Source organism: Cucurbita moschata, unplaced genomic scaffold (assembly GCF_002738365.1).
Source record: "Cucurbita moschata cultivar Rifu unplaced genomic scaffold, Cmos_1.0 Cmo_Scf00001, whole genome shotgun sequence".
Taxonomy (NCBI): Eukaryota; Viridiplantae; Streptophyta; class Magnoliopsida; order Cucurbitales; family Cucurbitaceae; genus Cucurbita; species Cucurbita moschata.
The window spans coordinates 4859177-4872537 of record NW_019268517.1 but is presented as its reverse complement, the minus strand read 5'-3'; the positions used below and the strand labels follow the sequence as shown (position 1 = coordinate 4872537).

The 13361-nt window shown below is 36.9% G+C and overlaps 1 protein-coding gene across 1 annotated transcript; it reads right to left on the bottom strand.

Moving 5' to 3' along the window:
* Nucleotides 1-28: 28 nt before the first annotated feature.
* On the bottom strand, nucleotides 29-8285 carry LOC111447940 (glycosyltransferase-like At2g41451). Its single transcript, XM_023087349.1, has 11 exons — nucleotides 7855-8285; nucleotides 7227-7376; nucleotides 7064-7116; nucleotides 6759-6867; nucleotides 6521-6655; nucleotides 6314-6358; nucleotides 4970-5157; nucleotides 4575-4716; nucleotides 1458-1504; nucleotides 719-806; nucleotides 29-599 (listed from the first exon to the last, which is right to left on the bottom strand). The coding sequence occupies exons 1-11, from the start codon at nucleotides 8188-8190 to the stop codon at nucleotides 306-308; spliced, it is 1587 nt and encodes a 528-aa protein (XP_022943117.1). The 5' UTR covers nucleotides 8191-8285; the 3' UTR covers nucleotides 29-305.
* Between the last annotated feature and the right edge of the window lie 5076 nt (nucleotides 8286-13361).

The window sequence follows — 13361 nt, the reverse complement described above, 5'->3', positions numbered from 1 at the left end:
AAAAAAAAAAAAAAAAAAAAAAAAAAAAAAAAAAAAAAAAAACCAATCATTAATCTTAAATCCAAATTCCAAGCTCTCTCTACAATTCTAACTCTATAGACCGTAAAATCTAAACCTGAAATGTACATCAGCCGCTTGGACAGTGATCGGGAAAATCCCATGAATTCAAACACTCAAATTTTTCATGGCAGCCTATATCAGTCTCCCCTTGCTAAAGGTTTCCTTCTCTCCCAGACTGACGAATTCCAAATCCCACCACCCAGGACCGTGTGAAGTGGAAACTATTTTATAATGATGGATAATACTTATGTAGATGGAGCTAGAAGATCATTGTCGAGGCTGGGCGGAGATAATGGTGGCATAGCTGAAAGGTCAGACAGATCGTCCAGAAATTCCAGGACCCTTCTGGCAGCCGCTTGAGAATCCCCACCTCTATTAATACCAATCTTTCGAGAAGATATAACTCGAGATTTAATTGGACTAGAAGCGTTACTACTCTCAACAGATGATAAGAATTGATCTTTGGCCAGTGTATTTTGAACAGCAGATGAGATTACAGAACTAAAAATGCCAGAATTCCTCAATCCTTGAATAATGACCTGTAAATACAATAAAACATTTGAGTTTATCTTCCACCATGCATTTTTATTGATGCAAAACGATTCGTCTTCTAAGTTTAATACTTGAAACAAGAAAGATTTGATACAATTTGACTCACCATAGGTGCATAAATCCGAGTCAGAATACCCTTTCTTAAGAGTTTCAAGTTCAGGGATTTATCAGTCCAAACAATTCGTTCACGATACCTAAAACATAACAGGAACTTGTTAAAAGCCAGACCAGGATTTATGTAAATCTGAGGATTCAGTCTTAAGATAACAAATAAGACAGCAACAATGCTGTCCATCTCCCAATGTTATGCAAGAAAATATCGCAAGCTGGAAGAGGATATAATGGGACAGTAGGGAAGAATACTTGATACGAAATCTCACAACTAATCTCACGAAGGCTTTTTCCATAATGACAAATGTTCAGAAAAGCATTCAGAAAGACCTGGAGGCCAAGTAGCCATCAGAAATGAGACAATAGAAAACACTAAGGCCAGATTACCATTTTGTCTTTACTTCTCTGTATTTGTAAAACTAAACCTAGAGATACTATTTTCACATATAGCTTTCACTAAAAAACATTCTAAAAAATCGAGTGGAAGTTTAAGAACGAAAAAAGGTAGGCTACATTTTATAACCATTTGGATTTTTTTTGTTTTTAGGTTTTGAAAATTTCTCTAGCTTCATAATTCTAAAGATTTAACCCTGGACTGTGCAATTTCGGACAGCCTTGCGATATAGATTTAGCCAAGTTACTCATGGAGATTCTACATATGCAACCCATGAGACCTTTATATTTCAAATCAAACAAATGGAGATGGAAATTTTACTAATGCGCATAACCATTACCAGCGAAGCATTTCTTCCTCTGTTGCAGTTGAAGCAATTATGAATGCCTGTAAAGAACATAGTGTGAAGATGTCAAAGAAAAGTTCAAAGTATACAAGAAGAGTGAAACTTAAATAATTATGCTTCCAAAAATTTATACTTATACAAGAGGAGTTAAATTTAATGAGCCAACAGTGTTTTATTTTAAGGAAGAATAATTTCATTGATGAATGAAATAGAAAGAAGTAAACACCACTCCCATCACTAAAAGGTGTATTATGTAAAAGATCTCCGATTAGTAATTAAAGATGGAAGTACTACAAATCAGAAAATGAGTGTTTACATTTAAAACCAATAAAGAGAACAAAAAACAATTAATTCCATAAAACTATCAAAATTGGATGTGCTAAATCTCTGAAAATTAAGCCATTTCTCTCACACCAAAGAGTCCAAGAAAAAACACCTTGAAAAGTCAGCCATAAGACTTTCTTTAGTCCATGAGAAGGATGACCCACAAAGATCAGAGATGGTCTTAAAACTCTTTATATGTAGATGGCTCCTTTTTAATACATACACAGATATTTAAAAAAGTAACACAAATATTTAGAAAAAGAAACACACACAGATACTTAAAAATATTATACATTCATACAGGATTGATATATTCTCGCTTAATGCATTACCTAGCACTTATTTTCCTAACTAATGGCAAGTTATTGACGTTTGAGTTAGATTCCAACTGAATTGATGGGTTGGGAGGGTAGTATTTTTTTTCTTGCAACAAATAAAATCTTCCAAAGAAAGGAACTGGGAGTAAATAATTTTTTCTTACAATAAATAACATCTTTGAAAGAGAGAAACTGCTGTGTATAGAGGAAAAACCCTGCCCCTTTGAATTTGTTTGCCTCCATAAGACTTAGAACCAGAATCAGCAAAGAAACATGGTTACAGACAATGGACGACACAACATACGTACACACACCATTCCGAAACAAACTGGCATACAGATATTGTATAAACCCATTGATTGATATATACAATGAAAATTTTCAACACCTTTCAAGTAAAAAAGTTCCCAGATAAATACGGAGAATGATCAGCAGTAATTTTAGTCTTTTCTAATCACCCTTGATTCTTTGAAAAAAAAAAAAAACCATTCATTCTTTAGACAGAAAAAACAAAAGAAAAGAGACTGTGAATCTGAGAAGAAAAAAATGAATCTTCTCTCAAATTTGACCATGTAAACTTTCTATTGACTTGGGAAATTTCTTTAAAATTCAGCACCTCGTCATCTTGATGAACTTGCCTTCAGATATTTTTCTTCCACTGGATTTCTCATGCTGGTGTAATGTGGAAGTATGAGGCGTATCCCATCAGGTTTTTATTTCTTCCCACAAAAAAATTCTTTCCTCGTCTTCGGGTCACAAATATTTGAAATCCAACAATCCTTCCCATCTTCGAGAAATACCTTAATTGATTAGGAGTATCCTCCCTTAAAGCATCTTTTCCACCCTAATAATGTTTCATCCTACAAGATCAGCAAGCCACCTGATATTCCAAGGGTTTTAACATATTGTTATCCAATATAGACCCAGCTTCTCAATGTTTATTAATCCTTCTGTCTATCAACTTCAATTTAGTTTCTTCCAACATCATAATTTCCAGGCAGATTCCTAACCATTCTTGTAACTTTAGTCCTTTTGCTACAGTCATCAAGTTCATATTCCTCGGGAGAACTTTTCACAAAAACTCCACTTCCGGATCTGAAACATGAGTACTTTTTTCCCTATCACAATTAAAAACTGTGACCAAGTCTTTCTTTACAATGTAATTTTTGCTGGCTTATCTTGGTCTAAATTATATCCCTACTTCAATAGCTAAAGTTTCTGTGATCTTGGTTGGGTCTAGGCTGTCCTCTCCTTGTGTAATTTTAGGTTATCTAGTTGCTTGTAACAAGGTGGCTTTCCATTGGAATTTGGTAGTCTTGTTTTTGGAGTAATCACGAAGAGAAACTACTCTCCATCTTAAATGGATTTGAAGATTCCTTTGGAAGAAAATAAACTCTGTAGCATAAAGAGATAATTATGGATGGTCTTCTACTCTTTACAGGCTTATGGTTGGTTTTCTACTTTAAACAGGCAAATGATACTTCACTAAGTTCAGCAATTCACTAAGACTCACGTTACTAATTGCGTACCAATTTCAATCTCCAGCTGCTGGAATGAGAAGTCAAGTCTTGGGTTCTTGATAATCACACAATCCTGACAAACCACGAGGTGGAAGAGTGGCTCGGTCCAATGACCTCCCATGATAATATTCACCTCTCCTCTCGCATTTATAGGATACGAGGTGCGTGTGCAAATACTTTTTTGGTGGCTTCTCCAGTAAATCTTCCCTTATTAACTTGTACTAGGAGATTATATTCCCCAAAAAAAACTTTTGCTAGAGGGAAAGGTAAGCATCCAAGGAAAGTTATTCTATAATGGACTAAAAGAGGAGGGCTAAAGCTAAACAATAATTATTTTGATCCAAGCTAGACAACCAACCTTCTCTTTCAACCTATTTGGTACAATATAATCTTTTTTCTTTTTTTTTTTTCCATTTTTCTTGTTTGGATAGGGAAAAAAAAATTATGAAGAAAAAGGATAGTACAAAACGGAGATGAGGTATCCCCATCAGCCCAGAGGATTATAAAAAGGATTACCAATTGGCGAAATTTGCACCAAATTTTAATTAAAAATACCTTCTGAGATTAGATACCAAGTAGAAGCAAAACAAGTAATACACTCCTTTGAGATTGGTAAGAGCACAGTCTTTGTGTGTCCAAGAGCAAAACAAGTAATTAGTGTGTCAAGGTAATTAGGATGGTTTGTCAAGGCTAAATCTCCCACCTTTGTGGAATTTCTTCGGCTTAAAAATAACTTGATCACTACTGAAAAAACTTCTGAAATATATATACAAATCTTTCTTTTATAAAAGCATATAAATACAAAATAAGAGTTAGCTACATATAGAAGCATTGAGTCTTAAAAGAAACAACAAAAATAGTAGGTGGAGCACAAGTAACAGTTGCATTGGCTTAAACTTAACTGAAAAAGCAGTTGAAAGAGAAAAAACACTGAGGGTAGTGGAACTCACAGCTCTATCAAATTCTAACATAAAGCATCTTTTAACATCATCTTTTGTTGGTTTGCAGCCACATCGATCACGTCTTGAAGTCAAATCAGTAAATTTAGGGTATGTGTAATGTAGAACAGCAGCTTCGTCCAACTTGACCTCACTATCATTGTTAAATACATATGTACCGAGTACAAAGAAATGATCAAAAATAGACCAAGAGTAATTAAAGAAGATATCCTCACTTTAACCTACTAAAGGCAAGATACAAGGAATAAATTCACTAAGAGAAAAAAAAAATGAAAAGATTCCCATGGATTCCAGTAACGGTTAGCTATACTGCTTGGGAAAAAAATATGCTGACATAAAAGAATTTTAAGACATGCACAACAAATAGATAAAATAATAATATATACTTGGGAGTCTTCATGTAATTGTGCCATCGATGTGCCCCATTTGGACGAAGATGGTCTCGAATCCGAGCAGCTGATTTTCCATTTCCATATGTCAAGAAATAGTTTGGATTGCCACGGGTAGCATCTTTATAATTACCAAAGTATACATCTTTTGGGAGATGGTCATAATTCTTTTTAAACATTGATACCTGAACAAGCATAAAGGATTAAGCAAAAAACTTGGTCAGGTTTGACCCCATGACTTTTTGGTTCTACTCAGACTCTCTTCTGTTTCATAAAGAGTACACAAACTACACTATTTTATTCCAGGCTAAACAGAAAAATAAAGATCTTGTCAAGCTAAACCAAAGAAAAAGGTATAGGTTGCAAATGTTGTAATGAGACTAAATCTGAATCCAAGTTCCATTAATCAAAAAGAGGAGTCTGATTTGAAATTCCAGAGAAAGAGTGTGTGAGAGAATACTCAAACGAGAAATCATAAGGCAAGGTTTATGTGTTTTCTGAAAATTTCTTTCAAGTTTAATTTATTATATAGAATTTTAGAAACCATTTCCCCTCGTCACTTCTCTAGAAAACTTTTCATTTTTTAATATTGGCGAGTGCTCCACAAACTTATGCACCTCAACTATTCTTCGCCAAGGTGGGTAGACACGTTTAAACTCATTCCTTTTAGAAAACTATTTGAAAAGATATTTCTTATAATTCCAATCACGACTAACTTTTTCATTTTTCTCAATACAAAATTAAGTAATTTATGGAGATTTATTTTTTTTTAAATTGTCTATGAACAAAGAAACATTTGAAAATAGTAAAATATAGTTCTACTTTCAGTGATTTCTAAACTGTTCAAGCAAACTCAATAACTGTTCAAGTGTCATAAGAAACTTTTAATTTTAAGAAATAGAAAACTAATTATTAAAACTGTATTCAAAAAGGTCCTTACAATTTACAAGTTCAGTACCAAGTAACTACATGAGCTTACATTTCATTTCAATAACAATTGTTCAGAAATTTAACAGTTAAATTACATATTTGGATCATAATGGCTTTGAGAAAGTCAGAATTTAGTGGCTATGATGTTGAATGTTAGAATTAGTTCTTATGATTGATAAAACCCTTCTAGAGACTATTTAGGAGGGTTTTATCAAACCATGGAGAAAACATTCTAACTTTTAAAACTACAGAGAATAAATTCTAGCTTTCTCTAAACAAGAGGGACAAGATTTGTAACTTAACCAAATTTAACTAACAGAAAATTTCTGATTCCAAAGTATGTTACAATATTATTTTATCAGTTAAACACTAGCCAGGTAACTTTGAACAAAATATATGAAGAAATTATACCTCGCTGAAGGGTTCTCTTACGTCATCGCGCTCAACACTGCTCTCCTGAAACAAAATACAGCCAACATATCCTCCAACATCAGTGACCACATAAAGTAAAGAGATTAAGTTCATGAAGTTTTCTTAGCACCAAAGAGAAGACGACATTGGCTGAGACAAGCACATGGAGCAATCTTGAAGAAAGCTTTATGAAGTTGCTTCACTCACATAATTCGGAAAAATAACCATATCAACATTTGCAGGCACATCGGCAAGCAATAGTCTCAATGAGTACTCCCTCGTGCCCGCAGGGTGCATCAGTTCATCAGTATCCAGATGGATGATCCAATCCATGCCAGCATTCTGTTCAATAAAAAATTAATTACCTAGACTGAATTATTTTCGCATATTAAAAAGTTGTGCGGATGTTCAGTACATAATACAGAGAGAAAGAAAAATACGATACCCTAGCCATGACAATAGCCATTTCCATATTTAGTGACTGCTTCACGAACAATTCATAATTACATGGTTTGTAGAAGAAGCTTGACAACCATGTCTCGTTCCAAATCCGACTAAAATCCAAACAAATGAATCTCAGTTAAAAAGAGTCGAAGACTATTTTTTCTGGAAAGAGAAGCACGTTACAAAAGAGAATTCAGAAGCAAAACAATGTAAAAAAAATAAAATGAAAATTTCCACGGAACCAAACAACAAAGGAAACACAGGGAAGGAAATGTTATTCATGTCTGGAATAAAAAATATACTGACCTCTTTGCTTGCTGCTCTTCTAGCTCTTTTGTTCTGTATATAACTTTCACTCCCTGAAAAACAAATAATTTTCACTTGAACGTTACAACTCCAGAAGACAAAAGAAAGAAATTAATTAACATGGATTTCACAGTGGGAAGGCACAGCACAGGACATGGCTCACCGGAATGGTTTCTAAGACTTTCGATACATTTGGGGAGGCAGCCTTCCCTTCCACGAACAGGAAAAAGTTTGAAACTCCAATGACTTTGTGATAGAAAATCCAGGGTAAAGTCTGCTCTAAACCAGCAGAAGTACTAGTTGTAATGCAAATCTGATAAGTATGAAGTTCAGAGACATAAGTTATACATTCCTGACTGGGTTGAGGGTTCAACACCAACGTAAAAGAGTAAATCTCCTTTGCTGATTCTGTCGAAATAGCAAGGATATTACATAATCCTAATGAAAATATGAGAAAACTAACATCGAAGGTCGAATTTTTCTCAGAACATCATTGGCGTCTCACGTGAAAGCTAAACAAAATTCATGAATATATAGCATTCATTCGTAAGAACCAAACAGAACCGCCATTCGAAATGGAAAACGCAGCACAAAATGGGATCTAACAAACAGAGGCAGCCAAAATCAATCCCAGTCCTCAGGAATGAATCAGAGCTAAGAATTGGCCACCTTAACAAGATTCGATCAATTGACGCCACACCCAAACGCCGAAATCCCAGTGGCACAATCGATTAAAGATATGAAACAACCGAAATCCGAGGCAGGAAAACCAAATTAAAATTAAAACTGACCTTGGGCTTCAGATCCGTAGCGTAGTCGAACTTCCAATCCCGGTAATAAGAAAATGCAGGGGAATGAGTCCGACCTAGAAGATCAACACAATCCGAATTGGAAGAATGAGAAGGAAGAGAAGGAGCCGTAGTGGACATACCGGGGAACTGATGCTGGTCGGGTGACCAGCGAGAAACGGGGTCGTTGAGACCGCCCCGCCATTGGAGAAGGAAAGCAAAGCAAGCAAGAGTGAAGGGAAGAAGAGTTAAGAGGAGAAGCAGGCGAGAAGCAAGGGTGTGAGAGGGAGAAAGAGATTGAGAAGAGGAATTGGGTCTGAGAGAATATTGACCCGCCATGTGAAGTTGCAGAAGGAGAGTGTTTGGTGCATCGAGGGAGAAATGGAGAATGTTGAAGGAGCTAAGGAAGAAAGGAAGGATGGTGGTATCGATGGAACCGTTTTGTCGTTAGGTGTTGTTTATTTATTTATTTATTTATTTATTTGTTGGAAATTAAAATGGTGGAGTATGCTCCAATCCTGATTTGCCACGTATTTAAATTATTATTTTTTAGATTTGGTGTAAAAGTTTAATAAAAGCATATATTATGAAGGAAGATGAGATGGTCCTAAAGTTTTGGCTGCCAAACTAAACTTATGGTGCTTTTATATCCCAATGTCCAAACTATTTTGACTTACAACCCCTAATTTTAGCATAATAATTAAGAACAGGATTGAGTGTAAGAAATCTATTATTTACGAGGGACTTATTATTAATTTAGCTCCTCAACTTCCATACTAACATATGAGAAGTCGTCGTAAATAAAATCATAACATAGTGGTATAATTCTCGTACGTACAGATCGGTCATTGTTGCAAGGTCATATCACACAATTCAATGTAGTTTTCATGCACATAAGTAATTACTATAATTTTCATGCACACAGAAAAGGTAATTATCTTAGGTATCCATGCATTTAAAATTTTTCACAAGGTTAAAATTAGGTTCGTGGAGCTAGTTGCAACAAAAAGTATTCAAATATCCAAAGTATAAAATACAACACCAAAATATGCTAGAGACTAAAGGACATGGATCTAGGGTCCCTTTGTAATCGCCTAATTATCTCGGTAACTCATGAACCATTTGAAACACAAAAGTAGCATGAGTGCATATAAAATCAGGAAGCAGTCTCTTGTAGGCTCTAATCGATTATTTGTAACGCTTCATGATTAGGATTTGGATCTATATTCAAAATCTGGATTCGGCATCTATATGCCCCAACATTCCCCAGTGACATGCTCACATTACTTCTCGCTTCTAAGAGTGAAGACTATCTCAGCAACCAACAACATGTGTCTTTTTCAACATGCTTTGTCTCATTCACATACTTCCTAGGGGAAAATTTTAGGAGGTCTCCCAACATAGGATCACTCCAACCAAAGCACACTTAACTTTGGAGTTCTGAGCCCCAAAAAAGAAGGTGCATTATTTTGTTGGTATAGATAGTAACTTTCAATTCTTTTAAACCTTTCATAACCGTCATATTCTCTAGATTCTCTCATTCGGATGTGGTATCGGTTCATTCAGTACCTCTCACTTACTCGACTATCACATGCCCACCAGCTTCAACCTTAGTTTGTCCTAAACTCTATCTTACTAGAAGAAGTACTCCTTTAATACCATTTGTAACGTCTTTTGTCTGGATTTGGGTCAAGATTTAAAATATGGATTTGACATCTGCGTGCCTCAATGTTTATCTTCATCCCCTACAACATTGTCATGTTACTTACTTCTCGCTTCTAAGAGTGAAAACTATTCTTACAAACCAACACGGGTTTTATCAGTATATTTTGCCTTGACTCACATGCTTCTAAGGAAAATTCTAATGAGGTCACCCAACTTAGGATTGTTTCAAGCAAAACACGTTAAACTTTAGAGTTTTCATGATTGATCCATAAAAAAGAAAGATATATCTTGTCGGTATATATAGTAACTTTAAATTCTTTTAAGTCTTTATTAGCCAATGTATTCTCTAGATAAGCTTTCGTTCATATATGGTATCGGTTCAATGTACTCTTCATTTACGCGGTTTTCACATGCCCACCAGCTTTTATCTCAGTTTGTCTCGAACCACATCTTACTAGAAGAGATATCACTCCAATACCATTTGTAACACTTCATACGTAGGATGTAGATCGTGATTCAAAATCTAGATTCAACACCTATGTGCCCTGACACTACATCGCCTGCAACATGATTATGTTATCTACTTCGTACTTCTAAGAGTGAAAACTATACTAAAAAACTAACACATGTCATAACAATAGGTTGGTACACTGCTACTTCTTTCTTACACACTTCTACTACCCTCATCCTGCACCTAAGACCTCCAAAAGCACCCGTTTATAGATGAATTATTTGTCCAACTTTTTATTTGGTTACATGTTAAAGGAAAGAGGGAAGAATAATTCCAATTCAAGTAATTTACAATGGAATAATATTCTTTTACGTTTGTTATATTTTCTTTCTATTTAACTTAACCGTTGAAATTGACATAACAAGTGCCACAATGTTGTACTTAACCATCGAAATGGATGTAGCAACCGTGTCGGACAAATCCAAACTTCAAATGGCGAACCTTGTGTACCTTTGTAATAGTTACAAACAAAAACAAAAACAAAACAAAAAAAAAATTGCTCATAGCATGTAAAAAAACGAGACTTCTAGTGAGGCGTCAAATTCTCGCATCTTCAACCTACCCACAAGACCATGCTCCCTCGACGCCCACGATACTCCAAACAACGTTAGGCTCCTACCATTTGGGAATAACAGAACACATAGAAGACGAAGGAGAAGACGAACAATTGTTTATGGGTGTTTTTTGACGAATGCAATCTGGCGAGATCGGAAGGATTCGTATCTATGCATTAGGAGGGATGAAACATCAAGAAAGGACACGACAAGGGCGCAAGAAACGTCACGGTAAATTTAATAATTCTTAAGTGATATCTTATTACTAACTCTCAAGTTTAATAACTCTTGCAACATGCGATAGTGTATGCTTGCACTTTTTCTTGTTTGTTACACCATTTTATTATGTACATTCACGAACGATCAAGTTTTTTGCACCATTTATAACGACTCTAAATTTTTCTTATTTAATCTAAGGTCATTATTATACCTTAATTTATATTAAATGGGCCCTGATCATAAATGCGACTTACACTCGCCTTTTATTACCTCGTGAAAGAGAGAACTAATACAAGGGAAAGAAAGGAAAAAGAACAATATTGAAATAAAGGAAAAGGAACAAAACTGAAATGAATGTCAAGGTTTATTATGCAACTACAATTCAACCTATGCTAGCCTGTACTAATGATGCAAGTCGAATTCAACCTAAACTACGAAATGGAAAAACAACTACCCTATGCATGTGCCATGGTCCAGGAGTGTTCGATGCCGCCGTCGATGTCACATAGGTGCCTTGCCCTTATCTGAAAAAGTAAAGTAGCACGAGGCTTGAGTATTTCTAGAATACCCAGTAAGTGACACCCTATCGGGGTTATGCAACAATCACATGCAATGAAATGATGGGTCCTATCTTTCATTTTGTTTCGTTTCGTTTTCCCTATGGTGCTGTCCTAACGGGTAAACTTTAGACGTGTACCATATACTCTACACACAGCCCATACGTGCGAGTATGGGCTCACTAGCTAGTTCGCACACTGCTGGGCCACTTTCCTTATGCGGTAGGTATACTCTAGGAGCCCCTTATGCTGGAACCCGATAGAACTAATAACCGTCACGGCAGCGCTATGCAAAACATAACGATCATTGTCCTGCATTGGATGTACGCATCCGTACCCTCGTGGTGGGATAGGGGTATCCCCCCAGATGCATGAACACACACATAATGCATGAGGTCCCACTACTTCTACATTTATCATTAATGAACATAACCCTCCTGTCACGTTCCATGCTTCATGTCATTCTCATTTTCAATTTACATTTCATACATATTTCTATTAGGGTTATGATTCCAGGCAGTTTACCGTATTTCATGTCATACAATTCATGCTGTTTACATTCAAATATTTCATACAATCATGCCATAACAATTCAAGAACAACATATCGTTACATGCATTACATATCACATCAGACTAAACAGCATGCATAGCATACATTCACGTTCACATGATTACGTACTTAAGCACAATAATCTAGCATACAATTTAATGACACGTGCAAATTCACGGGCACGTGCCAACATACAACAAATAACGCGTAATCTACGACGGGTGAGCCCTTACTTGGTAGGCCTTAGCCGAAGTACTCCCTAAAATATAAACGTAAGCTCCTAGCTCCTCGTGAACGTTCTTCGCTTCCGTTGGTGGTTGGTTCCTATTGGATCATTCGTCACCTTTGTTAGTATTTCACAAACATAATTAATTACCAACTTGAATTTGTGAAATACGACCTTAAAATGATCTATTTTACCTTAAATGGGGCCGAAACTAAGTCCAGGAGGGTCGAAATAGTGACAAATGGGCCAGAAATAAGTTTCCCAAGCCGAATAAGCCACTAGAGCCGAGAAGTCGCCGCCGAGCCAATTAAGCCATCGGAGCTGAGGGGTGTTGCGCTGCAAACGTGCCACGTGGCATAACCAGAGGGCGACGCGTGTTGCAGCAGTCTCGGGTCGAGGCGAGGGTCGTCGGGTTACTCGTGGGTTTTTGGGTTGTTCGCAGGTGACGGGCCGGTCCGGGCTGAAGGAAAAGTGTAGGTGGGCTGGGCTGTGCGTGTCAGCATTGGACTGGGCTTGTGGGTCTCGGGTCGTGGCTGACGGGTTAGGTCGTAACTGGGCTGAAGCGACTGGGCCGCGGGAGTCATCGGGTGTTGGGCTGACCTACGGTGGTTGGGTTCGGTTCGGGTCACGGGATCCGGCCCTCGGGTCGGACTTCGTCTTCTTCACTCGGTTGCCTGCGCGTTTTTCCGGCAACCTTTCTCTCTCCTCTTTAACGTCGTTTCGACGTCCTTTTTTCCTCCTTTTTCCTCCGTTCCCGAGTCTCTTCCTCCCCCTAACTCCGTTTTTTGTATTGGTTTGGTTCGTAAAGGCCTCACACTCTCAGATCTGGAAGGGTTCAGAAATGCGACGTTCTGTCTCCCTTGTCGACAGTGTTCAATGTAGAGGACTATCTAAATCTACCCCTGATATGTGTAAAAGGCTCTGGAATTACTTTTGTTGCGTAAAAAGGAGGTTTTGGCGTCGATTTCGTAGGGTTTGGCCTCGCCGGAGTTTCGTCGGATTTTCTCTGTCCTCTTCGTTTTCTTTATTTTTTTTCCTTCTTTGCAGGTGTTTTAGGGTGGCTGAAGGTCGGGATCGAGTTTCTGTGGCATCCCAGCCTTCGGTCGCCCTTTGTGGGTCGTGTGCGAATGAAAACTCCAGCGTTCGCCGGAGTTTTCGATTTTGCCGACGACTCCGCTTTTTTTTTTTTTTTTTTTTTTTTTTTTTTTTTTTTTTTTTTTTTTTTT

What these genes read in the sequence shown, in the direction of transcription:
- LOC111447940 (XM_023087349.1), bottom strand. Translation starts at nt 8,190, where the DNA reads ATGGCGGGTCAATATTCTCTCAGACCCAATTCCTCTTCTCAATCTCTT. An exon ending in AAGTCTTAGAAACCATTCCG is followed by an intron (nt 7,117 to 7,226) that starts GTGAGCCATGTC and finishes TTTGTTTTTCAG; the next exon opens with GGAGTGAAAGTTATATACAG. An exon ending in GAGGAAGAAATGCTTCGCTG is followed by an intron (nt 807 to 1,457) that starts GTAATGGTTATG and finishes GTTATGTTTTAG; the next exon opens with GTATCGTGAACGAATTGTTT.